Source organism: Neofelis nebulosa, chromosome 14, assembly GCF_028018385.1.
Source record: "Neofelis nebulosa isolate mNeoNeb1 chromosome 14, mNeoNeb1.pri, whole genome shotgun sequence".
Classification (NCBI taxonomy): domain Eukaryota; kingdom Metazoa; phylum Chordata; class Mammalia; order Carnivora; family Felidae; genus Neofelis; species Neofelis nebulosa.
In genome coordinates, this window is record NC_080795.1 from 16,908,741 (window position 1) to 16,936,530 (window position 27,790).

The following is a 27,790-nucleotide window of genomic DNA, read 5'->3' on the forward strand; positions in this document are numbered from 1 at the left end:
ACCTTAGTATAGTTAAGTCAATTACGCTTTTAGCACTTAAAGGGTCACCATAAAGGAATAATAATAGAATGTTGAATATCCAAACCAGCAGGGTGTTAAAATTTAATAAAGAAAATTCCAATCCTTATCAAAATTCCAAAGGAATTTTCACAGAAATAGAACTTCCCTAAAATTTGTATGGAACCACAAAAGTCCCCAAATAGCCAAAGCAATCTTAAGAAGAACAAAGCTGGAGGTATCACATTTCCTGATCTTGAACTATATTACAAAGCTATGGTAATCAAAACAGCATGGTACTGGCATAAAAGCAGATATGTGAGACAGAATCAAGAGACCAGAAACAAACCCATGCATACATGGTCAATTAATTTTATGACAAAGGAGTCAAGAATATACAATGGGGAAAGGGTAGTCTCTTCAACAAATCGTGTTGGAAAACTAGGCAGTGCCACATGCAAAAGAATTAAACTGGACCACTTTTTTTTTGTTTTGTTTTAAAGTTTATCTTTGAGAGAGAGAGTGCACATACAAGAGAGAGGGAGGGAGACAGAATCCCAAGCACTGTCAGTGCAGAGCCCTATGTAGGGCCCAAATTCACGAAGCGTGAGATCATGACCTAAGCCAAAACCAAGAGTCAGACGTCTAGCCAACTGAGCCACCCATGCACCTCCACTGCCCCAACTTCCTTACATCATACACAAAAATAACTCAAAATGAATTAAAGACTTGAATGTAAGACCTGAAACCATTAAAATTCCTAGAAGAAAACATAAGCAATAAGCTCCCAGACATCAATCAATCTTGGCAATGACTTTTTGGATTTGACACCAAAAACAAAGGCAAAAAAATCAAAAATCAACAAGCGGAACGACATACAACTAAAAAACCTCTACAGAGCAAAAGAAACCATCAATAAAATGAAAATGCAACCTACTGAGCAGGAGTAAATATCTGCAAATCATATATCTAATAAACAGTTAATATCCAAAACATATAAACAACGCATACCACACAATAGCAAAAAAAAAAAAACCAAACAAACCCACAACACACACACACACAAAAAAAAAAAAAAACACCCACAACTATCCAATTTTAAAAACTGGCAGAAGATATGAATATCTTTTTCTAAAGAAAAAGATTTTTCTAAAGAAGATATACAGATGCCCCAGAGGTACCTAAAAAAGTGCTCATAATCTCTAATCATCAGGGAAATGCAATCAAAACCACACTGAGACATCACTTCATGCCTGTCATAATGACTAGTATCAAAAAAGGCAAGAAGTAGTAAGTGCAAGTGAGGACGTGGAGGAAAGGGAACCCTTGTGCACTATTGGCGGGAATGTAAATCGGTGCATCCACTATGGAAAACAGTATGGAAGTTCTCAAAATATTAAAAATAAAACTACCACATGACCCAGCAATTCCACTTTTGGGTGTTTGAAAACAAAAACACTAACTTGATAAGACCCATGCACTCCCATGTTCATTGCTTACAATTACTTACAATAGCCAAGACATGGAAACAACTTGAATGTCCATCAATGGATGAATGAATAAAGAACGTGTGATATATACATATAATGAAACATTATTCAGCCATTAAAAAGTAGTCTTACAGGGCGCCTGGGTGGCGCAGTCGGTTAAGCGTCCGACTTCAGCCAGGTCACGATCTCGCGGTCCGTGAGTTCGAGCCCCGCGTCAGGCTCTGGGCTGATGGCTCGGAGCCTGGAGCCTGTTTCCGATTCTGTGTCTCCCTCTCTCTCTGCCCCTCCCCCGTTCATGCTCTGTCTCTCTCTGTCCCAAAAATAAATAAAAAACGTTGAAAAAAAAAAAATTAAAAAAAAAAAAAAAAAGTAGTCTTACATCTGTGACAATATGAGTAGAACTTGAGGGCATTATACTAAGTGAAATAAGTCAGACAAAGGAAGACAAACGCCATATGATCTCAATTATGTGTGGAATCTAACAAACAAACAAAAACCCAAACTCATAAATACAAAGAAAACCTTGGTCGTTTCCAGAGATGGGAGGTGGAGAGTAGGCAAAAGGGGTGTGGGTGATGAAAAGGTATAAACTTTCAGTTATAAAATAAACAAGTCCTGGGAATGTATTGTACAGCATGGCAACTATAGTTAATTATATTGTGTTGTATATTTGAAAGTTTCTAAAAGAGTAAATATTAAAAGTTCTCATCACAAGAAAACAAACGAGGGGTGCCTGGGTGGCTCGGTCAGTTAAGCGTCCGACTTCGGCTCAGGTCATCCCCACATCAGGCTCTGTGCTGACATCTCAGAGCCTGGAGCCTGTTTCGGAATCTGTCTCTCTCTCTCTCTCTCTCTCTCTCTCTCAAAAATAATAAACATTAAAAAAATTTAAAAAAAAAAGAAAAAACGTAACTATGTATGGTGACAGATACTAACTAGACTTACAGTAGTGATCATTTCACAATATATACAAATACATAATCATGTTGTACACCTGAAACTAACATAATATTATATATCAGTTATATCTCAACAAAAAGAAAGAAAGAGATCTCAATCAAGCTAATAAGATACAGAAGCAAAAAAAAAAAAAATAGATACAAAACATACCAGGTAAATAAAAAGTATATAATAAAACTGAAATATATTAGTAATCACAATGTACTAATTAGTCTAAATGCATTGATTAAAAACTGTCAGATTTGATTAAAAAAAAAAGCCACCAGGGGTACCTGGGTGGCTCAGTTGGTTGAGCATCAGGCTCTTTTTTTTTAATGTTTATTTATTTTTGAGAAAGAGAGAGAGACAGAGCATGAGCAGGGGAGGGGCAGAGAGAGACAGAGACACAGAATCAGAAGCAGGCTCCGAGCTGTCAGCACAGAGCCTGACATGGGGCTCAAACTCATGGACCATGAGATCATGACCTGAGTCAAAGTCGGATGCTTAACTGACTGAGCCACCCAGACACCCCAAGTGTCAGACTCTTAATCTCAGCTCAGGTCTTGATCTCAGGGTTGTGAGTTCAAGCCCTGCACTGGGCTCTGTGCTTAAAAAAAAAAAAAAAAAGGATTTCAGTCATCAGTTTGGAGCTTCTGGGTGGTTCAGTCGGTTAAGCATCCCACTCTTGATTTTGGCTCAGGTCATGTTCGTGAGATTGAGCCCCATGTCGAGCTCTGCACTGATGATGCGGAGCCTGCTTGGGATTCTCTCTCTCTTTGCCCCTCCTGTGCTTGTGCTCTCTCTCTCTAAATAAATAAAATAAACATTAAAAAAAAAAAGAAAATACCATTTAGTTATGTCTACACTGGTCTAAAATCTTCCATGGCTCCTTAATTCTTGATCCTAAAAGTACTCCAAATTGGTACTGCCCTACACATTCATCCAAGCCTATTTCTTACCTGTCCCCAATACAAGTCATCTGTCCTAAGCAAACCAAACTGCTAATGGAATCTGTATCATGTAGCATTTATATGCTTGGGTTGGGATTAGATTAAAAAGGTTCACATCCTGGTTTACCGTTTATTAACTGCATGAACTTGGGTAAGCTACTTAACCCTTATGATCATCAGTCTTATTGATAAACAAGACACTGTTAATATCTAACTCCTAGTCCTATTGTGAGAATTTATAAAGATAACCAGTGCCGGGTATATTGTACCTGCTCCATAAACACTGACACATGCTTTTATTCATATTGTTACCATCTACTAGAACACCCCTCTTCGTCCTCCCATCTATTCAAACCTTACTCAGGCTCAAAGGCCAACTCTAGTACCTCTTCTTTCAAAAAGCCTTCATCATTACTCTAAGGGAGACTTCATTTATCTCCCTCGTCTACAAAGTACAGTAGTTATTAACCATGTGGAGGAGGGGGAGAGAGTCAAAAATGCCTTAAAGAATCTAATGGGGGGGGGGAATCTTCTATTCACAAAAAATGCACATGCATACACACATACATTTGCATAAAACATCAGGGGATTCGTGTCCTTCGTAAGTTCACCCATGGAACCCCAATTAAGAATCTCTGTATTTGGGTGCCTGGCTGACTCAGTTGGAAGAGCATGTGACTCTTGATCTCAGGGTCATGAGTTCCAGCCCCATGTTGGGTGCTGAGATTACTAAAAAATAAAATAAAATAAACTTAAAAAAAATTTAAAAAGAACTTGTGTCTTCAAGTGTGTTTCACCATCACTCATTCTTTCTACCTGAGACCATCTTAACAAAAGAACAAGATGCTACATTGAGCTAGATGCAGCATAAAGAAGCTAGTGAAACTCAATTCATAGATAAGGAAACTGACAAAGAAGTGAAGTGACTTACAAAACTACACAAAAGTATAGAGTAGCAGAGATGGAGCCAGAATCTGTCTCCTGATTATCCCTCTAGGTTTCTTTGCAAAAATGGTTTGAATAATTTATACCCAACTCACAGAACTCTAAAATTGAGATATAATGTTAGCCCATTTTTCAGGTGGGCAATGACCCCTTAGATAATTTGTCCCCAGGTAATCAGGCCAGAAATTAGCAAGATTTATTCTCAGAATGATAGTTACTAAATATACCAGCAATATTATTGTATTTTATTCTACTTTCCCTTCCTGATATTGAAATTCTCTCATTAGCTTTATCTGAAGCAACACCAAACCAGGAAACACAAAACTGCCCCAATTTTATTATGTGAGGGCATTAACTTCGAAGCTTTTTTAAAAACTTTTCTACAACTGCAACATTCAAAGATCTAGATACGGTCTAGATCTTGGACCCAAACAGACACAAATAAAGTCAATTCACAATCTTTCATTCTCAGACCTGACTTTATAAATACAAACATTTTATAAATATATCGTCTATCTTCTTCCCTCTGAGACATTTTTCCAGAGCAACTAACAAATAGTAAAATGGATTATACCCTGCTCACTCTCTACCCTATGTTCCAAGTCTCAAAGAAGTTTAATAGTAAGGAAAAAAAAAAAAAAAGAAAGAAAAACATCATAAATAACCTACAGAACACAGTAATCAACCTCTACATTTTTAAAAATTGATTAGTACTCATGTAGTCAGTCTTCTTGTGCATTCAAGGAGTTGTTTCACTATGTGGAGTCATAGAACCAGCCTAGGAAATGAGATCAATGACTCAGGAAGAGGAGGAGGTTTGTAAAATGAGGAATATTGGTCAAAAACTTTAATTAGCAACCAGAAAAGAAAGTACTTTATAGAAAAATAATAGTGGAGTGCCTAAAGAGCACAAGTTTTTAACAAAAGAAAAATATCTTAGAGATGAATGGTGAAGCCCACCTAGCCAAAACCTTTCATTTTCCAGATGAATAAACTGAAGCCTGAAACCTAAACTGTATCACCTCTAAAATTCATACACTTTCCAGAGAAGGGAATCTGAGAACCCAGCATAAGAAGTCAGCTTGCCCAGAGGCTACTGGGTGGCTCAGTCGGTTAAGTGTCCAACTTCAGCTCAGGTCATGATCTGAGGTTCATGGGTTTGAGCCCCGTGTCAGGCTTTGTGCTGACAACTCAGAGCCTGGAGCCTGCTTCAGATTCCGTGTCTTCCTCTCTCTCTCACTCTCTCTCTCTCTGCCCCTTCCCCACTCATTCTCTCTCTCTCTCCCTCTCTCTCTCTCTCTCTCTCTCTCTCAAATATTAAAAAGAAAAATTTTTTAAAGACGTCAGCTTGCCCAGCTGAAAAGTCATGCTGTCTTGGATAATGAGGCAAGTATAATAAATACTGGAAAATTCCAGGAACATTATTTATACATTCTAAATAATAAGTCCTTCTTAAGCCTTGGAGGAAAGTATACACACCACAAGCAACAGGATCGTCTGCATTACAAGTGGCTCAGGGACCTAGATTAGACTGCAGTGCACTTCTGGATGCTGACAAGGATACAGTGTCACACCTAATTGTCCTTAAGGCTTTTTTCGTTTGCTTTCTTTAGCAAGTAAAAACACCTAGAAAAAGTGTAGGCTACAGAATTTACCCTATATGTGGTCATACTTTTAGTGTTTCTATCCATTGTTTTTATTTTTCATAAATGTATTCTAAAAATAATGGAGTTAACAAAGATTAGAAACAATTCTAGGTTAAGAGGGACCAAGAATTACTGTTTATTTGGCATAACAATAGCTTCACTATGTATTCTTTATATTGCTTATGTGGGAAATTTAGCAGAAAAATTTTATTGGCAGATTAATACATGTTTACACACGGCCGATGATTGCAAGGACAAATTGAAATCTGCATGGCAATGAAGTTGCTTTCCTTAGGAGAAAGAAATTCAGGACTCAGATGCCTAGAGTAAATCTACTCTAAACTTTTACAAAAATCATTCAGACTCTATTAAGAAAAACAGGGACGCCTGGGTGGTTCACTCAGTTAAGCGTCCGACTCTTAATATCAGCTCAGGTCATGATCTCACAGTTCATGAGTTCAAGCTCCGCAATGGTTTCTGCACTGACAGTGCGGAGCCTGCTTGGGATTCTCTCTCTCTCCCTCTCTCTCTGTTCCTCCCCTTGTGCTTGTGCTCTCTCTCTCAAAACAAACTTCAAAAGAAAAAAAAGAAAAGAAAAACACAAAGAGATTCTTTGCTCTTTGCAATTTTACTTTCATAAGTTAAAATATAATAGAAAATGATTTTTTAAATTTTCTGTTACCGGATTCTTTGAGTGCAAAGATCCTAAAGTTCTGGAACTTTAGTTTTCTTTTTATATCAATCTTTTATTCTTATATTGAACTTCTTACGGAGATAAACTATAAAGCCTAACACCAATCACAATCCCTTGTGATTTAGTGAAGAAGTCTTATGAATGAAAACCATCAGCCAGTGGTGCTTACATATCTTACAGGTGGTGATAAGATTTTGGGAAACACAGTTTTCTCGGAAAACTGCACTTGCCAATTTTTGAAAAACAGAAACCATTGTGTATTTTACAGAGAGCAATCAACTTAAGTCAATTCTAAAATGCTACCATCATTTTTCTATCCTAAAATCCAAAGTTCTTTCTAGGCAAATGTACAATGTTTGGTAATTATTCTATCTGCTTCAGTACTAACTACACAAAATCTGAATGCTATGTCTTCTGTGTTCATTTGTAAAACAAAACAATGGATTTTTATATAGGTTTCTGACTAAAACTGCACATGAATATGCAGATTTTGTCTATAATGAAGAAATTTTCAAAATTAATTTTTGCCTTCAAGTACTTCCAAATTAAAATTATAAATCAGTAAAAATGAACCATGTGGAAATAACATAAGCATTTCAAGGGCTCTTTTCTGCTATTTTATCAAATTACTGGCACATTGAACTTCCTAGACAAAAACAATCAAAATAACTATGTTCACAGCAGGATTAAAGATTGAATCATCCCTAGCAATTTCCGCTACCAAAAAGGGGCAACTGAGAAACATTTAGAAAGTAAATCTAAGTTAACGCACCATCCAAAAAATGGGAAAAAAACGCTTACAAAAATGTTTTACTAAACAAAGTTATGTTTTGAGGAAACATAAAGGTATTACTTTCGTGCCTTCTTGCCCCTGACTGGGGAGAAAAAAATCTCCTTCTAGGTTCACTTTTATTATTGAAATATTTCTCAGTAGTTGCTACGAAAATGTAATTGTTGATTTTTCTGTCCTGTGCCTCATTTTTGTTATTCTTGAGAAATGTTCTTAAGGCTCTAGAAAGGTAGCTAAGATAGAAAAATAGGAGTGAGGAATAAATATTTAGAAAACAAGCCTAAGGAGCACTATGATGCCATAGAGTAAAGAGTTATTCGGGGCCAGATCATGACCATCCAAGACCAAGAATAATCATTATTTTGATAGGTAGAAAAGGGAGTTTATGAGCAGCGTGATTTTGCCAGATGGGTGGAAGATAAATCTTCTGGACTGACCTGAAGAATGAAAGCAAGGAACTGGAAGGATGCTCCTAGAATAGCTCCCTGGGTATCGGTCAGAGTCCTGGCAGGAAACAGGTAGCAGTCAAGCCAGGTAATTTAACAAAGATCAACAAAGGGAATATTACAAAGATGTGGGCATGGTTTAAGGAAACTCACAAAGAGTAGTGCTACAACAGCAAGAGCCATACCAACCTCTAGGCCTCCAGCAACCAGGGTAGCAACTAGAGGATCTAAGAGAGGGTAGCTAAATGGAGAGTGCTGCCTGATTGGAGCTATGGCCTTTCAGAAGGAACCAACCAACCACAGCAATCTGCAGAGAGCTAGAGGCATAGATGCCCTCACCTTAACCTCTTTATACCCTGTGATCTTGGATCATTGCCTCTTGCTGGCCACATCTCACTGGAAGCCAGGGACAGAGAGCAGAATGGAGAGAGGATCTGGAGAAGCAGATGGAAGAGACCCAGTCTAAGGGCAAGGTTGCAGTAGTGAGAATGAGAAGGATACAGTACAGAGTCAAAGTTAACAGAACTTTTAGACTGATTGGATTTGGAGCTGGGAAAAGAAAAGTCAAGGATAACATCATAGTTTCAAGCTTGAGTAACTAGCCTAGAATGATGATAACATCAACTGAGGTGCTTTTACTAACCATTGTATTCCCAATATCCAACACAGTACCTTGGCCATGAAAGGACTTCCATAAACTTTTATTGGGAGAAAAAAATGTGGATGGATGGATGATGGAAGAAACAAATTTTCAGGAAGATGATGTGTAACTTAGTCTTAGATGTATTGAGTTTAGAGTATTGTGAAAGAGCCCACCAAGTGGTTTGAGATTTGATTCTGGAACTCTGAAAAGGAAAGGAATAAAGATGTACCTCTAAGAACCAGCTGCACAAAAGTGGCAGCTGACACAATGAAAGTGGATGAAATGGCATAGAGAGCAGGTATAAAGAGAAAAGCAGAGTCTGATGACCAAACTTGGGATCTGTCTGTATTATGGGACAAAAGAAGGGAAACAAAGAGCAAAGGCAAAGGGGAAAAAACAACGAACGATGTACAGCCATTGGCTATACTGCTAAAATATATTCCCATATATTTACACATCCTTGGTAGGCTTCCTTTTTCCTGACACTACCAAGTCTCACCTAACATAAAAATGATACGAATGGAGACCAGCACTTACCTACTTGCCTAAGAAATTTTTAAGCCATTTTACTAATTTTGCTCATCTTGAATCTAACAGCCAACATTAATCCTTTTTTGAATTCAAAAAAGTCTATTTAATAGATTTATTCATTTAAGCAATCATGTATCAAACACCTGTTATGTATCCAGAGTTATCATTGGCAAAGTAAATGATGGGAGACTCAAGTCATTTTACACTATATGTCAACTAACTTCTATTTAAATTTTTAAAAAATTAGAATAAAAAACATTCCTCATAAAACAATTAGAGGGGCGCCTGGGTGGCTCAGTGGGTTAAGTGGCCGATTTCGGCTCAGGTCATGATCTCGCGTTCCATGAGTTTGAGCCCCGCGTCAGGCTCTGTGCTGACAGCTCGGAGCCCGGAGCCTGTTTCGGATTCTGTGTCTCCCTCTTTCTCTAACCCTACCCCATTCATGCTCTGTCTCTCTCTGTCTCAAAAATAAATAAATGTTAAAAACATTTTTTTAATAAATAAAAAATAAAAAATAAAATAATTAGAGTTCAATTAAGAGCTGACACATATGATTCAAACCAAATAGCATTTCATACAGTGAGAATTCATACCATTTAACACCTGTTGACATCTGCTTTTTTTTTTCCCTAACTCAGAAGATTGACAGAAGAGCTAAAACCTACAAACATGTACTTCCTATTAAAAGCTCAATCATACCATACTGTAAATTTCTCTTAACCTTTTTTCTTCTCCACTGTTCCATACAGTCTCAGTAATCTTTGTATCTAGTGTCTGGTATATGGCAATCATTCAAATGTTTGTTGAATGAATGAATGAATCAGAAGCTAAGCCAAGCCCAGGACAGCTTTACCACTGTTCATAACATTCTCCTATGGCAAATCACAAAACCTTTTAAGGGTCAAGGCAGTTACCTACTATGGCCTTTGACCTAGCCTTAACCCCACAATATGAGTGCTATTAAAAACTTGGTGGTGAGTGTTAAGACAAAGGCAGAAAAACTCCTGAAAATCCTAAAATGCTTTTAGAAAAGAAGAGGGGCGCCTGAGTGGCTCAGTCAGTTAAGCATCTGACTCTTGATCTCAACTAGGTCTTGATCTCAGGGTCAGAAGTTCAAGCCCCACACTGGGCTACACATTGGGCATGAAGCCTACTTGAAAAAGAAGGAGAAGGAGAAGGAGAAGGAGAAGGAGAAGGAGAAGGAGAAGAAGGAGGAGGAGGAGGAGGAGGAGGAGGAGAAGAAGAAGAAGAAAGAAGATTGTATCACATTGTCTGATGCATGAAATGTGCTCACTAAATGTTTGATGAGTGAATGAACAAAGGAGAGCTGAGGAAAGACAATGAGCTCCAGAAACCAAACTCAGGGGGCAGGTACAATAGATAGGGCTGTGTCTAATGTCCTCTCTAGCTGAGACTCAACCGACTCTATTTCCTAAGAGCTATGATATCTATGGGTTAATTTTCCAGCATAACCCCCTCTACACTACTCCTAACTTAAAAACAAAAACAAAAGCAAAAAAAAAAACAGGCACCTGGTTGGCTCACTTGGTAGTGCATGTGACTCTTAATCTCAAGGTTGTAAATTCGAGCTCCACGTAGGGGATAGAGATTACTTTTTAAAAAAATAAATAAAGGGGGCACCTGGGTGACTCAATTGGTTAAGTGTCCAACTTCGGCTCAAGTTATGATCTTGCAGTTCGTGGGTTCAAGCCCCGTGTCAAGCTCTGTGCTGACAGTTCAGAGCCTGGAGCCTGCTTTGGATTCTGTGTCTCCCTCTCTGCCACTCCCCTGCTCATATTCTGTCTCTCTCTCTCAAAAGTAAACATTAAAAATTAAAAAAAAAAAAAAAAAAACCAAGGCAATAAACTGCACAATCAGCAGTATGCCTCCCAAACTTGATATACATACTCATAACCCAGAGATCTCCTTAAAAAGAAGGTTCTGAGGGGCTCCTGGGTGGCTCAGTCAGTTAAGCGTCTGACTTCGGCTCAGGTCATGATCTCATGGTTTGTGAGTTCCAGCCCCACATCGGGCTCTGTGCTGACAGCTCGGAGCCTGGAGCCTGCTTCAGATTCTGTGTCTCCCCCTCTCTCTGTCTCTCAATAATAAGTAAATGTTAAAAAAATTTAAAAAAAAATAAATTCGGGGCGCCTGGGTGGCGCAGTTGGTTAAGCGTCCGACTTCAGCCAGGTCACGATCTCGCGGTCCGTGAGTTCGAGCCCCGCGTCAGGCTCTGGGCTGATGGCTCGGAGCCTGGAGCCTGTTTCCGATTCTGTGTCTCCCTCTCTCTCTGCCCCTCCCCCGTTCATGCTCTCTCTCTCTGTCCCAAAAATAAATAAAAAACGTTGAAAAAAAAAAAAATTAAAAATAAATAAATAAATAAATAAATTCATAAAAGAAGGTTCTGAAAGCAAGGGATGTTTTTCCATCCCCATATCTGATCCCTGCTAAAGGTTTAAAACCTAGAAGAAGCCATCAGATATAATCACTTGATTATCTCCCTCTGGTGAAATCTCTCATAAAAGAGACTTACACTATCCATTGTAGAAATCTAAGATACATAAAACTTAGTGCATTCCAAGGTAAATGCTGCATAATGGGGCCTTATCTCAAAAGGAGAACTGACATCTCAAAAATATAGGGTGCTCAAAACTTTTACTGTCTGTCCTCTTAGGCATTCTGAACTCAGAACTTCCTGATCTCAATGACAAGGAACATAAATTTTTTGGAGCAAAAAAACACATCCAAATTATTGGTTAAGATTATCCTACATGTAATATTGTCAGTTCATTTTTTTTTTTTTTTTCAAGATTTGCCTCAATTAAAGCTTGGAGCTACTTTGTTTTTCCTTAAAAAAAAAAAAAAAAAGGTTCTGAATCATTACATCTCAGTTAAAGCCAGAAACCAATTCTAACAACTTCCTGGTGATGCTATGCTGCTGGTCAACAGACCACACTTTTTATGTATCAAGAGCCTGAAAGACATTGCAGAGAGTATATATACAATCTTAAAGCTGGAGTTAAGATCCCTCTTGCTCCCACATTTCCTGTTGTATAACCACAGACTCATCTTACAGCTCTGAGCCTTCTTTTGCCATCGGTGGAATATAGTGATTAACTATTGCTAACATTTACTGAGTGCTTACTATGTACCAAGAATTAATGTTCCATATTTATCAATTTATAAATTGAATTGGACTTAAGTTAAACAACCTGTTCAAAGTAGGTACTGTAAAGCTAGATCTGATTCTAGGTAGTTTGAGTCAAGAACCTAGTGTATAATCTCTGTGTAAGACTTTTTAGCTCCTAGAGCCATTACACAAATAAATAATTGGTATTCAGGGGCGCCTGGTGGCTCAGTCGGTTGAATGTCCGACTTCCGCTCAGGTCATGATCTCACTATTGGTGAGTTCGAGCTCCGCGTCGGGCTCTGTGCTGACAGCTCAGAGCATGGAGCCTGCTTCGGATTCTGTGTCTCCCTCTCTCTCTGCCCCTCCCCTGCTCATGCTCTGTCTCTCTCTCTCTCTCAATAATAAATAAATATTTTTTAAAAAATTTTTAATGAATAATAATTGGTATTCACCTAACATTTATTGAGCGCTCATATGTTCCAGACCAAGCTCCCTTGGAAGCATATTAACTCATTTAACCTTATAAAAGCCCTAAGAGGTAGGTACTATTAGCACCCCCATCTTACAGGTGTTTGGTTTTTTTTTAATGTTTATTTATTTTTGAGACAATGCGAGAGCCAGAGTGCAAGCAGCGGAGGGGCAGACAGAGGGGAGACACAGAATCTGAGGTGGGCTCCAGGCTCTGAGCTTGTCAGCCTACAGCCCGACCCGGAGCTCGAACTCACGAACCGTGAGATCATGACCTGAGCCGAAGTCGGACGCTCAACCGACTGAGCCACTCAGGCGACCCTTACAGGTTTTTAAATAGGCCCAAATACCCAAAGATCCCACAGCACAGCCAGGACTGGAACTCAGGCAGTCTCAAGGCAGAGCTCAGTGCTCTTCTACCACAAGCCTGGAGAGGATGCGATTCCAGGGCTCTGGGCTTCCAGACACCAGCTTGCCGAGGTGGGCGCACCCTCGCGTCCACTTAGGGAGGTCTAATTGCCAGCCCCTGCTCGCTTGCAAAGCAAATCAAATCTTCCACAATTAGCTTTATGTGTACCTGTGGGAAGTGTCTTTCTCGGCTCACACCCAGGACCCCCATGAACACGTCAGGGCTCTGGCAAAATATAATTTGTCTAATCCCAGAAAAAACTGAGAAGCTAAACATCCTGAGAACTGATTTACACTGAAATTGTTAAGAGTCGCAGCGGGACCCCCTCAAACCGCGACCCCCCCAAATTTGCACCGCCCCCTTACGCCGCTGCATCCTGGGAGCCACAGTTCCAATTAGGCCTGGAATCTGTAGTTTGGACTCCTCGAGCCAGCACCGCCTACCTCCGGGCCTCTGGTGAAGGGCCTCCGATAATCCCATCTGCTCTCCAATGCTGCTCTCTGCCGGCCTTTTCTCAGGTTGCCAGGACTGTAAACCCGTTCCGGGTGCTCCGGAAGCGAAGCTTTCTCTTCCGGAACAAGCGTCTCGGCGACCGCACGTGGTTGCGTTGCCCGGGCTTCTGACGGCGTTTGCAGAGAAGTAATTTGGACTGTCTCCCCGAAACGAGTGAGCCCAGGCGGAGCCATGGAGGGCCAGAACGTGGAGGAGCTGCTGGCAAAGGCTGAGCGGGACGAGGCAGAGAAGCTGCAGCGCATCACAGTGCACAAGGAGCTGGAGCTGGAGTTCGACCTGGGTAACCTGCTGGCCTCGGACCGGAACCCCCCAATGGGGCTGCGGCGCGCGGGACCCTCGCCGGAGGCCGAGCTGCAGGCCCTGGCGCGGGACAACACGCAGCTGCTCATCAACCAGTTGTGGCAGCTGCCCACGGAGCGCGTAGAGGAAGCGCTGGTTGCGCGACTGCCGGAGCCCACCACTCGCCTGCCACGCGAGAAGCCGGTGCCCCGGCCGCGGCCGCTTACACGCTGGCAGCAGTTCGCGCGCCTGAAGGGCATCCGTCCCAAGAAGAAGACCAATCTGGTGTGGGACGAGGTGAGTGGCCAGTGGCGACGCCGCTGGGGCTACCAGCGCGCTCGCGACGACACCAAGGAATGGTTGATCGAGGTGCCCGGCGGTGCCGACCCCTTGGAGGACCAGTTCGCCAAGCGGATCCAGGCTAAGAAGGAACGGGTGGCCAAAAATGAGCTGAACCGGCTGCGTAACCTGGCCCGCGCGCACAAGATGCAGCTGCCCAGCACGGCGGGCATGCACCCTACGGGACACCAGAGTAAGGAGGAACTGGGCCGCGCCATGCAGGTGGCCAAGGTTTCCACTGCCTCTGTGGGGCGCTTCCAAGAGCGCTTACCCAAGGAGAAGGCGCCCCGGGGCTCCGGCAAAAAGAGGAAGTTTCAGCCCCTTTTCGGGGATTTTGCAGCCGAGAAAAAGAGCCAGTTGGAGCTGCTGCGTGTGATGAATAGCAAAAAGCCTCAGCTGGACGTGACGAGGGCCACCAATAAACAGATGCGGGAGGAGGACCAGGAGGAGGCGGCCAAGAGGAGGAAAATGAGCCAGAAGGGCAAGAGAAAGGGGGGCCGGCAGGGCGCTGGCGGCCAGAGGAAAGGTGGCCCGCCCAGCCAGGGAGGGAAGAGGAAAGGGGGCTTGGGAGGCAAGGTGAATTCCGGGCCGCCTCGCTTGGGTGGCAAGAGGAAAGGAGGACAACACCAAGGAGGAAAGAGAAGGAAGTAATTTTCATCCTCGGACCCGCCTGTAAACAAAGAACTATACTAAATGTTAAGTGCGGGGGGGGGGGGGGACCAAAGAAAGCGGCTTCTGCTGCCTTCATTGAACTTGAGGTTGAAGGGATAGGCTGACCTCCCCCCAAGACAGATGTAAATGTTGGACTTTACAAATGAATGTTTTTCCCACAACCAAGAATTTGGCTGGAGATTAAAGGATGTATTTAAGGACATAAGAATCAGGGAAAGAATTTGGTGGAAACTGGAAACGAGTTCTATTTTTTGAAACACATCTTTTTTCTTTTTAACTTTGAATATGGTGAGAGGGAGAGGAAAGTTGGTCATATTTCAGACTTGTAATTGATTTCTGCATTATTTTTATGACAAGTGTATCAAAGCAGAGGCGGGAACAGAAAGATTACATTTTCAAAACTGGACTTACAAGTAACTGTTAACCAAGGTTATTTAATAAAAGTGTCTGTCTAATGTTGCTTTTGACTTTTTAAGTGTTGGTAGAAATCCTAAGTAAAACCAAGGGAATACCTGGTTCAGATTATTTTCATTTACTTTCTAAAAAACATAAAGCAGTTAATTTATGATGATTTCAGGCTTATTAGGAAAACTCATACTTCTTTTGGTATCAGATATAATACTGAAAGTGTAGTAAAACTGATACCTCTTTGTAAAAAGATTTTACTGTTTTTTATACTGTGAAAACATTGCTTTGCTGTAAATTATAAATTTGGGCTTCACTAAATAATAGTACTAATCCTCATTAATCCAGAAAATACTTAAATCCTCTTCAACATATATGTCCCCAATTTTTCTTTTAACTTCAGTGGGGTCTGTTTTAAGAAGAGATAAAGAAACCCACCAAATCTATAAATTGGTACGCTGTTATCTTTGATTCATTTGTCAAACTGACCTGGTTTGATGAGGAGGTCAAATGTTAATAGCTATTATGGGTCTTTTTCCCTAATCTCAGTAACTTGTCTTTGTAAAAATGAATATCTTCTTTAAAGGATTCATAGTAGATCTAGATTCCAGGAGGGCCTTTTTGCTGCTGTTACAGCCCTGTGAGCCACTCTTACTGTTCTTTGGTCTGTCAATTGATAGGAAATTAAAGTTGGGAGTTCATTTTGTCTTTTTTTCCAGTGTTGCCTCATTTTTATGTTACCTTTAGAAATTGCTATGGAAAAAAAAGCAAATTTCATATTCCAAATTTCATAATACGTAACAAAAATTTCAAAATTCATAATACGTTACTAAAAACACAGATATCCAATTGTTACTATCTTAGGATACTTTGCCATCAATGATCAACTCTTCCACAGGGACGTGACGCACTTGGCCCTGCTAAGCCACAGAGTACAGTGAAATCCTGGCAAGTTTGCAACTACTGATGAAATCATTTAATGGTACCTTAACTTCACCAAAAGCCAAACTTTTCATAGAGCACTTAACATCTTTTAAGTTCTCAACCGTCCAGGGTATGTTGTTACTGTTTTGTTTGAGGATTTTTCTGGTTTTTTGTTTTTAGACTTGATTCAGCAGTCAGACACAGCACTGGCCCTGTAAGAGATAACCCTTGGTGGGCTTTTTGCAAGGTCCTTATTTACTATTAAAACAGTTTAAATTCAGTGTCTTAATAATTTATTAGGAAAACACTTTAGGAAGGCAAAGTAGCATTTTAAAGGAATCAGTGGAAAAAGAATGCCCCTGTTTCTCTCCCTTACCCTACGTCCCCAACATGTGAAATAAAGGGTTTTAAGTAGAGAGATTTATGGAAGTACCCAAGATCCTGCAGAGAAGTTACCTTTACCGCAATTTCAGAGGTGGATTGTGGGACTGCAGCTAAGGCAGCGGAGATTTTGACTCGTGGGAAAATGGTCCCGATCCGAAAAGGGCTAATGCTGTGACAGGAGACTCAGCAGAGGGGATAGGCAAGCTCGGCCGAGTGGGCGGGAACAGGAAGGCGGCGGCCAGGATTGGCCAGTGGAGGGGGTGGAGGGGTAGGAGGAGGGGCTGGCTACTGAGGAGACCCCACGGCCATGGCTGCAGCCACTCGTGCCCGGGTCGCGCACTTGTTGAGGCAACTGCAGCGAGCAGCGTGAGTGCGGGGCGGGAAGGCGGGGGGCCAGAGTATGCCTGCGTGCCCATGCCGGGGGCGAGCCCCCCGGGCTCCACGTGTTCTTCCTCGGGTTACTTACAAGAACCTGGGGTAGGGTATACTGCTGCCTGCACCCGCTCCGCGTCAGAGCCGTGCGGCCGGTGGGACAGCATTGTCACAGGGTGCCAAGCAGCCATGCACAGCGCGGTGAGGCAGGTTGTACCCTGCTAGGTCCACCGTAAGGAAACAAAGGCGCGGAGAGGTCAGTGCCTGATCCCATGTCGTGGCAAACATTGGAGGTCTTGACACAGTGGACAAAAGACACATTCATGTGTCCAACCAACACATTTGTACTGGGTGTATGTTACATGCCAAAAACTATTCCAGGTGCTGGGGGTACAAAGGTGAAAGATTCTGGAGCAGTTTAAAGTCTAGCAGGTAATTGGATGAAGGAACAGGGTTTGTGAAATGGGCCTGTGGGGAACTCAGGGGACAGAGAATGTAGAAGAGAAAGATGGCTGTGTGAAATCACCAGGAGCTTCACTCCCTGGCATGTACAGGCAGTCAAGGTATTAAATGTTATGACATGTCTGACTCCCCCTCCAGAAATTCCAGGTATATAGTAGCCACCTGATAAATCCTTGTGGAATGTGCAAATGCACAAGTCAGCCTGGGAAAAGCATGTAAAATTTTGAGCCAATAGGTAGAGGTAAGGGGAAAGGAGAGGGATTAGAGAGGAATTTCAGACAAACTGCAAAGAGCAGCCCCTTTGGCAAGAGATGTAGTTCCAGGAGCTAAAAGTAGTTAAAATCTGGACCTAGTTTCATAGAAGGAGATGAGAATGGAGAAGACCCACCCTGAATAAGAATATAGCATTTATCAGGCACTTACCATGTGCCAGGCACTGCCCTACAGGCTTTACATGTACTATTAATAGTAACTGTAATCCTTAGAACAACCCTATGCCAGACTGTATTATTATCCTCATATTACATACTAAAAAAAAAAAGCATGAAGAAAAAGAATTTGTCCAGTTTCACACAGCTAAGCAAATGGCACAGCCATCATTTGAGCCCAGATATTCTAGCTTCACAGTCCTTGTTTTTAGTCCTATGCTAAAGAATTTGAATTATGTCCTATAGATACTGAAAGCTATGGAAGCAATAGTTCTCATTGTGAACCACTAATACTTTGAGATGCCCCATGGGGGAAGAAAAATTCCATGGCCAAATAAATGGGAAACTGTTCTTTGCTGCATAGCACTTTTGGAGAGTCAGGATAATTAGCACACGAAAGGCTCTGAGAAGTCCTACAGGATATAAAAAAAAATAGTTTAAACTCTTTAAACTAGTGTATTTAAACTCTTTGTTCTAAATCTGTGTTATCATAAAAATCTTTCTATCAAGGAACACCATTCATATCCTTTGGAACCAGTGTCATGTAGAACATGTTTTCAGAATGGTTGTATGACAAAGGAGTGTGGCATGATTAAAATCATGTTCGAGCTTTCTGGTGGCAGTGTACAGTGGAGAGGAAAGACTAGAAGTAATTGTAATGCTCCAGCTAAAAAGTGACAGCTTCAGGTACCAAAGAGAGGCAGTTGGTACAAGGAGTAGATATGAGAAATATTGAGGAGTCGGTTAAAATCAGCAGGATTTTGTATGTGATTAGTGAGATGGAAGGAGAAGTTGAAGTTTCTGGCTGGGGTGCAGGTACACATTAGGGCCATTTACCAAGATGGGAACTAGAAGAAGCCTAGCTTTAGGAGGGAAATGATAACTTCCTTTAGGGATTTCAAACTGAACATCCCTCATAAGTCCAGACAAAGACCTCCAGCAGGTAATTGACTATATAGTTCTGGAGCTGAGGAGCAAGTAGGAACTCACCCATGTGTATAGAGGACTGTACAGAGGATGTGGAAGCAAAGTCCTTGGCAAACTGTAAACCTAGATGGGTTGAGAATAGGTCCTAGGGAGCAGCATTGTTAAGGCAGAGTAGCAAAATGGGGCTTTTTTTTTTTTAATAAGGTAAGCATTTAAAATGTGGGAAATTTCAGGGGCGCCTGGGTGGCTCTGTCGGTTAAGCGTCCGACTTCGGCTCAGGTCATGATCTCGCGGTCCATGGGTTCGAGCCCCGTGTCGGGCTCTGTGCTGATAGCTCAGAGCCTGGAGCCTGTTTCAGATTCTATGTCTCCCTCTTTCTCTGACCCTCCCCTGTTCATGCTCTCTCTCTCTCTCTGTCTCAAAAATAAATAAATGTTAAAAAAAAATTTTTTTAATAAAATGTGGGAGATTTCAGATAAAAATTTTAGAAAATTAGGAATGGCATCTTTGGGCCTACATTTCATCTGGGGAAAGTCTGCTAAGGCTGAGGTGAAGTGGGGGCCACCTCCTTTGAACAGGGCAAGCACTCCAGCTTCCTGAGAGGCCCTGGCATGCAGCCCACCACTTACTTCGCACCGCAGCTGCACAGCCAGCCAGCAGCCTCTCATTTACATTATCTGCCAGCCTCCTTAGGCGCTTGGGGTTGCAAATGATTTGCACTTCGAATGAAGGAAAAGGAGTCAGCATAAAAGGACAGGAACATAGCCAGACATAAAGGAGAAAGCCCAGGAGAGAAGGACTGTACCTCCACTGCTGATTTGCAGTGTTCTCATCCCTGGGGTACAGCAGGAAACAAAACAGCCTAATATCCCTGGTGCTTAAGTGCAGAGGTAGGGTAGGTGGAGTGAACAACAGACTAGTAAAGTTTACAGTATATTACGTGTTACTTAAAGAGAAAGTAAAGGAGGATGGATGGGTTAGAGGAAGGGATGCAATTTTAAAGAAGATGGTCAGAGAAGACCTCACTGTATTAGTTTCTTATTGCTGCCATAACAAATTACCGTGAACTTGGTGGCTTAAAACAACACACATTTATTCTGTTACAGTTCTTAAGTCCAAAATCAGTTTTACTGGGCCAAAATCAAGGTGTAAGAGGGCCACAGTCCCTTCAGCTGCTCCAGAGGAGAATCCATTATCTTGTTCTTTCCAGCTTCTGGAGATGCACTTCTTGCAACCTTAGATTATAGCTCCTTCCTCCATCTTAACAGCCAGCAATGTAACAACTTGCTTCAGTGGTCACATTGCCTTTATGTCAAATCTCCCTCTGCCTCCCTCTTAGGACGATGCTTCTGATTACACTTAGGGCCCACCCAGACAATCCAGGATAATCTTTCCATCTCAAAATCCTTAATATAATCACATCTGTAGGGTCCCTTTTGCTTTATAAGGGACAGGTTCACAGGTTCCAGGGATTAAGACCTGAATATCTTCCGGGTCTCAGCCAACCACACTCACTGAGAAGGTAACTGTTATGGAAAGATCAGTGGAAGGAAGGAGCGAGCCATGTGGCTCTCTGGGAAGGTACGTGGAGGTTGAGAATACCTGACATGGTTTCAGAACATGATGACTGGAGAGGAGTGAGGGGGAGGTAAGGTCAGAGTTGTTGGGGGGCAGATAGAGAAAGCCAAGGAGGAGTACAAGGTTTTTTTTGCCCTGATCAGTCGGAAGGATGAAGTTACCATTAAACTCGGATGGGGAAGAGGTTTTAAGGGAAGACCAGGAGCTGAGTCTTAGGCAGGTAAATATGAAATGCCTAATAGACATTCAGGTGGAGATGTCAAGTAGGCAGCTGAATCTGGAGTTCAAGCAACATGTCTAAATCAGACAAATGTGGAAACCGTCAGTATGGAAGGCATTCAAGACCATGAGACAAGGTGAGGTCACTCAGGGAGTGAGTGTGGGAAGAAAAGAGCATTCAGAGTCAATAGCATGAAAAGAAACTAGGCCAGGAGCAGCCTGGAAGCCAAGGGAAGAAAGTATTGTCAGGGAGAAGAGAGTGGACAGGAGGATACCACTGATAGGTTGGGTAAGACGAGGACTGAACTGAGAACTGAGTGATATATTAGTGGGGTGAAAGGCATTAGTGACCTGGTAAGCTTAGACAGTGGAGTCATGGAGCAAAGGCCAATTGGAAGAAGTCCCAGAGAGAATGGGAGAAGAGAAATTGGAGAGAGCATGTATAGTCAGCTAAAATCAAGAAGAGAGGTGGGGGCAACATCAGGAGAGGGAAGAGGGACAAGTGAAGGTTGTTGTGAGTATAAAACAGGAAAAATAATATTTTATGCTGGTGAATAAGATCTATTGAGAGGGAAATTTTGATGATGCAGGAGAGAGATGATGCACTGCTATCCTTGAGTAAATGAGGGAGGCTGAGATTCCACAGGAGAGGAACTGACCTTTGCTGAAAGCTTGGCTAGTTTATCCTGGCCAGTGATACCAGGAGGAAGGCCAGAATAATCAGGCCAGAGCCAAAAGGTAGGTAGATGAGAGCCTTGCTCTAACTGTGGTTTCCTCTGCCTCTCAGGAGGAGGAGAGAAGCCCACCAGTGGTTTCAGACTATCCTAAGAAAGTGGGGGAACCCACAATTTATTCTATTCTCCTTACCCCATGTCAGGTTCTGTGTCTTGGTACACAGGAAAAGAGAGAAGAAGCTAAGAGGATTTTAAATGTCTACATTTATTTATTTCTTCATTTACTCGTGCCTTCAGTCAGTATTTCTTCAATCAGTATTACTTTGTGCCTGGTACAATGGTAGCCACTGCAAATAAAGTCATGATCAAGGGAGATCTTATCTTGCAACCACAAAATTTACAATGTAGAGGCAGATGGAAACAGGAGAATGGTGCCAACAGTACATGTGATAACAGTTCTTCTGGGGAGGGAGGCGTGGTACAGACCACAGAGAGACAGTACCTACCTGGGGCCTCCAGCCCTAGGGAAGACTGCCCAGGGGAAGTGACATTTGCACTGACACTAGAAAGGACACTAATTACCCAGAAGAACAGGGGAAGATATGTTCCAGGAAGAGGAAATAGCAAGCACAAAGTTCAGTTCCGGAGGCAAGAAAGAGAATGTGTGGCCCATTCAAGGAAAAGAACAAATTTTCAAGGAGCTCCAGAGATGGAGCAAGATGAGAGGCCAGGCTAGAGAGATTAGCTGGACCAGTGAGGATGCCCAGAGGGCCATGTCTGAATCAGGGCGGTGGGGAGTGGGGTTTGAGTGATGAGGAGGGGGGTCATCAAAGTACGTTTAAACAAGGGGGTGACATCACTGGAAATAAGCCCCTGACCACTGTGTGGCAAAGGTGGAGCCAAGAGAAGCCTGTTAGGAACTCTGTAGTTACCCAGATGAGAGATGACACTGAAACCAGAGATTGGCAGAGGACCCAAGAGAAGTGGATGGATTTGGGTACGGAAATATTTGAGGCCTTGATGCGTGGTTTGCCATAGAGGTGAGGTGTGAGCCCAGTATAGAACCCAACATTTAAGGAATGGGGAGGGTGGAAAAAGAGCTGCAGAAAGAATAATTAGTGGAAGCCCAGGTGAGTAGGGAGTCCTGAAAGCCGAGAAGAGCACTTTGCCCACCTGAGGAGAATGTGGTCCACGGTGTTCATTGCTAGGAGAGCAAGGTGCTGAGGGGGTCTAAGCGAGGGTACAGCAGAAGCTGGAACTTGTTGAGACAGCAGCCAGATTTCAGGGGGCCAAGCAATGTGTGGGAGGCAAGAAAATGGAGCCAACAGATGTATGCCAGAAGGGGAGACCCAGAGGGTGAGCAAGCCAGAGGGGACAAGAGGTTGAGACCTTTAAGCATGAAACTCTTAAATATGATGACAAAGATTGAGTGAGGAGGAAGACCAGGAAATACTGGACAAATGGAGGTCCCAAGAAGGGAAGAGGGGATGGGATTCAAACCATAAGTAAGAAGTAGAAATGATTAATCAAGGTAGCCTCAGAACCTTAAAAACAAAATAAAAAGAAGTGGGAAGGGTATAAGGAAGCATGTGTTCCCACGGTAGTGGGCATTGGAAAGTTTTGAGTCTGGCTGTTTTCTTCCCTTTGCCTCTGCTTCCTTGTCCTTGGAGGGGGTAAAGCAGGGAAAGTTCTCCAAAGTAAAACCCACCTTTGACGGACAACAAAGTTGGCCTTGCCCACTTTGATTTCCCTGCAGCAGCCTGAGGATTGCTCACCCCACTGGGATGCTCCCAGGACTCTCCACCACACTGGACGTTTTCAGCCGTGTCCAGGAGGTGGCAGGCTTGACTCATGGTAGTGCTCTCACCACTTCCCACGTCAGCTTTGACTTAAGTCTGTCTCGGAGGTCTTGAACACTATTGAGCTCAGCACTTTTCCTTTCTTCCCCATCTTCCCCCTCAGATGTTTTTGCTCCAAATTTTAAGGGGGAACAAGGTAGTTGGGGGGGCATACATTCACGTATCTGTTGGGATCCCACTATGACAAGATCCTCTGGCAAGAAATAGAAACATTAAAAAAAAAAAAAAAAAACACCTTACGCGACACTCAAATGCATAAGCGAACAGGAGGAAGGGGGACTGTCCAGGAAATAGGAGGCAACCAGGACTGGGAAGGGACACGGAGCCAAGGGTAGAGAAGTGGACTGGGAACTGAGATAAGGTGAGGGATTCGGGGAGGAGAGGGTGTTGGGCATGAGCACACTTCAGGCTGCTGGGGAGGGGGTGACACAGAGGGGACCAGCACGAGGCGCCCAGGGGCTGGCAGGTCTCTGGGGCTGGGAGGAGGAAGGATGGAAGCAGTAGGTGGTGACCTACTGGTGGCCTGCAGGCAAGTGAGGGCTTCTCATGGGGGGGGGGGGGGGGGTCCAGAGCGAGTTTCAAGAAAATTAAACACCTTGAAGACAATGGGGAAATACAAGTTGGAGTTCCCCCAGGGTAGGGGGAATGGGAGGGGAGGCACAGTGAGTAATTAACCTACTCAACTAACTTGAGCAGTCAATTTGATCAAGTACCTAACCTAATAAAAGAGCTGACACCTCACAGAGCACTGAGACCCCATCTCAAACTTAATTGTATCTCCAGAGGGCTTATCTCAGCTCCCTGCAGACATTAAGTACCACTTGAATACTTCTTGAAAGAAGGATCCTGCAACACTGGAAAAATCCTGAGTCAACTTTTTTGTCCATGATGATTTCTGGGTTTTCCTATGTAATGTTTGCCAATAGCTACTGTTTTGACAGCATCTTAAGACTAGAATGTAGTGGGGGGTTACATTAAAGCTTCTTCGCTTGCTTTTCTATTTTCACTTTTTTTTTTTTCTTTTCCCTAGATGCCAGTGCCCTACTCATTCTCATACTTACTCCCAAGGTAATAATATATTTTGTGTTTTTAAACTGGCCAAAATTTCCAATTTCACCCCCCCACCCCACCCTTTGACACTCATATTACATTTAGGCAAAGGATAAATCAAGAAAATCAAGGGATATGAGAGGAAAATTGAAGTGGTTGCCTTTTCACTTGCAGTTGGTATTATGTAGTTCTAATTATATGATGGTAGCTGAATGCATGCTACTGATTATATGTTTGGCTTAAGTATATATTTAATACTATTTATGCTGTTTTTCTATTTCAAACAGAATTCTTTGCCAAAGCTACAAATAAGATTTGTATAAGCTTTGTGCTTTGTAAAAGCACAGATAAGATTTTAATACTGTCTGAGTCAATCAAACAGAATTAAGATGAAATCTTTGGAAGGTTTTAATTTATCTCAAAAAAGAAAGAGGCTAAAGAACAAAGCAGTTCCTAGAAGGAGAAAACTTGTGTCTATCATTTTTTTTAAAACTAACATTCTATTTCTTAATAATTAAAAATAATGACTTAAGTTTTCAGTTCCCACAAACGTCTTAATCCTTACCAACACCATTGTCCACAGAACAGCAGGAAGCTCATTGTAGCTTCAGCGTATCCTCAGAACGTCACATGAATTACTGACACAAAAACTGATTTCACCTCGTAGAAGGAAAGGTCAAATCTAAAGGGCACCGTAAGAATGGAAATGAGGGGGCCTGCCCATACGGGAAACTAAGCAGAACCCACAGAGAAGCCTGTTGGGGAATCGAACAGATAGAGTAACTAACTGAAGGCTTTTTCCTGCCACTGGTGTTGCTCACCATTTAGAATAAAATAAGCCAAGGGACCTCCCAGTCATTAAGGACCTTCTACTAGGTGAAAGCTTGCCCAGCCTTTTAGGTCCTCAGGGACATATGCAGAATTTTGTCTTCAAGCTGGTTTTTTCCAATTATTAGTTGATTTCAACAAAGAATTAGTAGTTTCCTATTTGGAAGAGTAAAATTAATAATTTAAAGAAAGATAACCTCGCTGTTTTCTAAGATTCGATTTAGGTCTTTTTCTAAACTTCAGTAGCAAGAGTAATAGGTTATTTCTTTAAAGTTGATGAGGATCAAAGAAATTTGAATTTTAATTAAGGATACCCTTGCTCTTGGGAAGCCAAAAGTAGACTGTTGTCTAGTGTAGTCTCTTTTCCTTAAAAAAAAAAAAAAAAAAAAAAAAAAGGCAGTAAAAATTGTTGTGTAGACTTTTTTTCACTCTTATGCCTACCCAAGAGTAATAAAAATCAGTGGATTAAAACAAGGCTAAGACTCATTAAATGGAGCCTTCTTGTTCTAACACAACAGGAAATCATTTCTGCCATAACCAAAACCTGATACATTACAAAGAAATATCAGTTTATAAAAATTTTTATTAAATTTCACAAAGAAAACTAAAATTTCCACATGGGTTCACTTGAAAAAATGTAAATATCTTACTGTGATAATTTTTTCCATGGAAAAACTTTAAATTCAAACAACCGATCACAGCTGTTATAAGAAGTATAAGCAGACTCTAATTAATGAATTTACTAATAGTTGTTCTCTAACAGTAACCCAACTCTAGCATCTAGAAGGTTTTTCTTTTCTAGAGGGTTTTTACACCTTGTTTCAAAAGTATATTTTAACTTCAATGAAGAAAATATTTTTAATAACTTCATTGTCACACAATCAGCATCAAGTTAGCATTACAGTCTCTTAAAATGCAGGTTTTAATTCCAATTTGATATGAAACCTGAAACAATGAAAACTGAAAATATATTTTAGTTAAGGCTTTTTAAGGGAGTGCTTATGTTCACTGGCAAAATACCAATTTACTATCAAATAAAAATATTTTTGCTTTGTTTTTGAGGCTTACGCTGATGCTTTTTTCTACATTTCTAGCTCTTGGACTTGCACCTTCTGGGAAAACAACAGATTATGCCTTTGAGGTAGATATAATAAGTCCATTCTTTCCTTTAGGAATGACTTGAAAAAATACTCCAGTATTTTGCTAATGCATTATTGTCTCATTTGAAATCTGCTATTAATTGATGTTCCCTAATCTCATTATTTGATCAGACCCTATTTAGAAAAGTACTTTGTTGGGGTAATGGAATATAAATCTTCTGATAACATGAGTAATGTCTAAAATACGGTCTTTTGTTCAGCCATCAAAATAGGACAAATTCCCAGGACACCTGGGTGGCTCAGTCAGTTAAGCATCCAGCTCTTGATTTCGGCTCAGGTCATGATCTCTCACTTCCTGAGATCAAGCCCCATATGGGGTTCTGCGCTGATAGTGTGGAGCCTGTTTGGAATTCTTTACCTCCTCCCTCTGCCCCTCCCCTGCTCGTGCCTGCCCTGTCTAAATAAATAAACAAATAAACAAACGTGAAAAAATTCAAAGAAAAGTAGGACAAATTCCCAGTTCTACAAACTCTCTAGCTTATATACATTGTATGTTATATCTTCTTTAGTTTTATAACAATCCCAAAAGAGAACCAAGTAATCTTTTGAAGCAAAAACAAAGGAGCAATGAATTCTGATGAATTTTATCACACTATAATTATATAATCACTTGTTTTTATCTCTGTCCCCTCCTAGTTCAGGAGCCATAAGTTAAAATGAAGGCCACCCTAAGAAATACACACTTTATTCTCTACACAATAAGGAACCATTCATTTCATTCATAGTTTTTAGAAATGAAATGGCCAATCCTCTAACACAGCCTATACCTGAATCTTTTTTTTTCAGATGGCCGTTTCAAATATTAGATATGGAGCAGGAGTTACAAAGGAAGTGGGAATGGCAAGTATTTAAGAATTCCTACAGTCTTCTACTATAAATGTTATATATCTTTTAAAACAAGTACAAATTGACAACAATTGAGTCCTTTGTTTTGAAAAATGTACAATGTTAAGTTTACGAGAGAGAGAAAGAGAGCCTATTACAGTTCTAGGGCAATCAAACCTAACTTATAAATTATTTTTGTTATTGTAGGACCTACAAAATATGGGTGCTAAAAATGTTTGTTTGATGACAGACAAGAACCTCTCCCAGCTCCCTCCTGTACAAGTGGTTATGGATTCCCTAGTGAAGAATGGCATAAATTTTAAGATGTATGATAATGTGAGAGTGGAACCAACTGATAGAAGGTATATTTTATTGTTGTTATTTACTTTATGTAGAAGCCAACACACCACTGTTGCTTAAAGTTTGCCCCAAGTCTTGTTTAATGGCACGGCAACTTATTTCTGAAAAAATATGACATAATGGCTTTTATTTTCCCTTCTCCAAGCTTCATGGAAGCTATTGAGTTTGCCAAAAAGGGAGTGTTTGATGCCTACGTTGCTGTCGGTGGTGGCTCCACCATGGACACCTGTAAAGCTGCTAATCTGTATGCATCTAGCCCTCACTCTGATTTCCTAGATTATGTCAATGCCCCCATTGGGATGGGAAAGCCTGTGTCTGTGCCTCTTAAGCCTCTGATTGCAGGTAAAAATTGTTTGTTTGTTTGTTTGCTTGTTTGTCTGTTTGTCTGTTTTATTTTGCAGTTGGCAAAAAGCCTTAGGAAAGATACAAGCCAGGGATTTTAGGGTATATGTTT

The 27,790-nt window shown here is 41.5% G+C and overlaps 2 protein-coding genes and 1 long non-coding RNA gene across 5 annotated transcripts in view; 2 read left to right on the forward strand and 1 right to left on the reverse strand.

Annotated features, from left to right (window-relative positions):
• Positions 1 to 27,790, reverse strand: part of LOC131494985 (uncharacterized) — a 191,097-nt gene that overhangs the window by 87,321 nt on the left and 75,986 nt on the right. The window lies entirely within an intron of this gene.
• On the forward strand, positions 13,648 to 15,994 carry RRS1 (ribosome biogenesis regulator 1 homolog). Its single transcript, XM_058699722.1, has one exon. The coding sequence runs from the start codon at positions 13,763 to 13,765 to the stop codon at positions 14,858 to 14,860; it is 1,098 nt and encodes a 365-aa protein (XP_058555705.1). The 5' UTR covers positions 13,648 to 13,762; the 3' UTR covers positions 14,861 to 15,994.
• The window catches only part of ADHFE1 (alcohol dehydrogenase iron containing 1), a 34,833-nt gene continuing 23,893 nt past the window's right edge, over positions 16,851 to 27,790 (forward strand). Inside the window, exons 1-6 of one of the 2 annotated variants that reach the window (XM_058699720.1) lie at positions 16,851 to 16,960; positions 24,144 to 24,181; positions 26,086 to 26,132; positions 26,938 to 26,991; positions 27,184 to 27,338; positions 27,482 to 27,678. In XM_058699720.1, the coding sequence (XP_058555703.1) occupies positions 16,902 to 16,960; positions 24,144 to 24,181; positions 26,086 to 26,132; positions 26,938 to 26,991; positions 27,184 to 27,338; positions 27,482 to 27,678 (550 nt within the window). In that variant the 5' untranslated portion in view covers positions 16,851 to 16,901. The remainder of the gene's footprint in view (positions 16,961 to 24,143; positions 24,182 to 26,085; positions 26,133 to 26,937; positions 26,992 to 27,183; positions 27,339 to 27,481; positions 27,679 to 27,790) is intronic. The other variant, XM_058699721.1, reaches the window with a different exon arrangement.

Excerpts from the sequence above, each read along its gene's own strand:
- RRS1 (XM_058699722.1), top strand. The coding sequence starts at position 13,763 with ATGGAGGGCCAGAACGTGGAGGAGCTGCTGGCAAAGGCTGAGCGGGAC.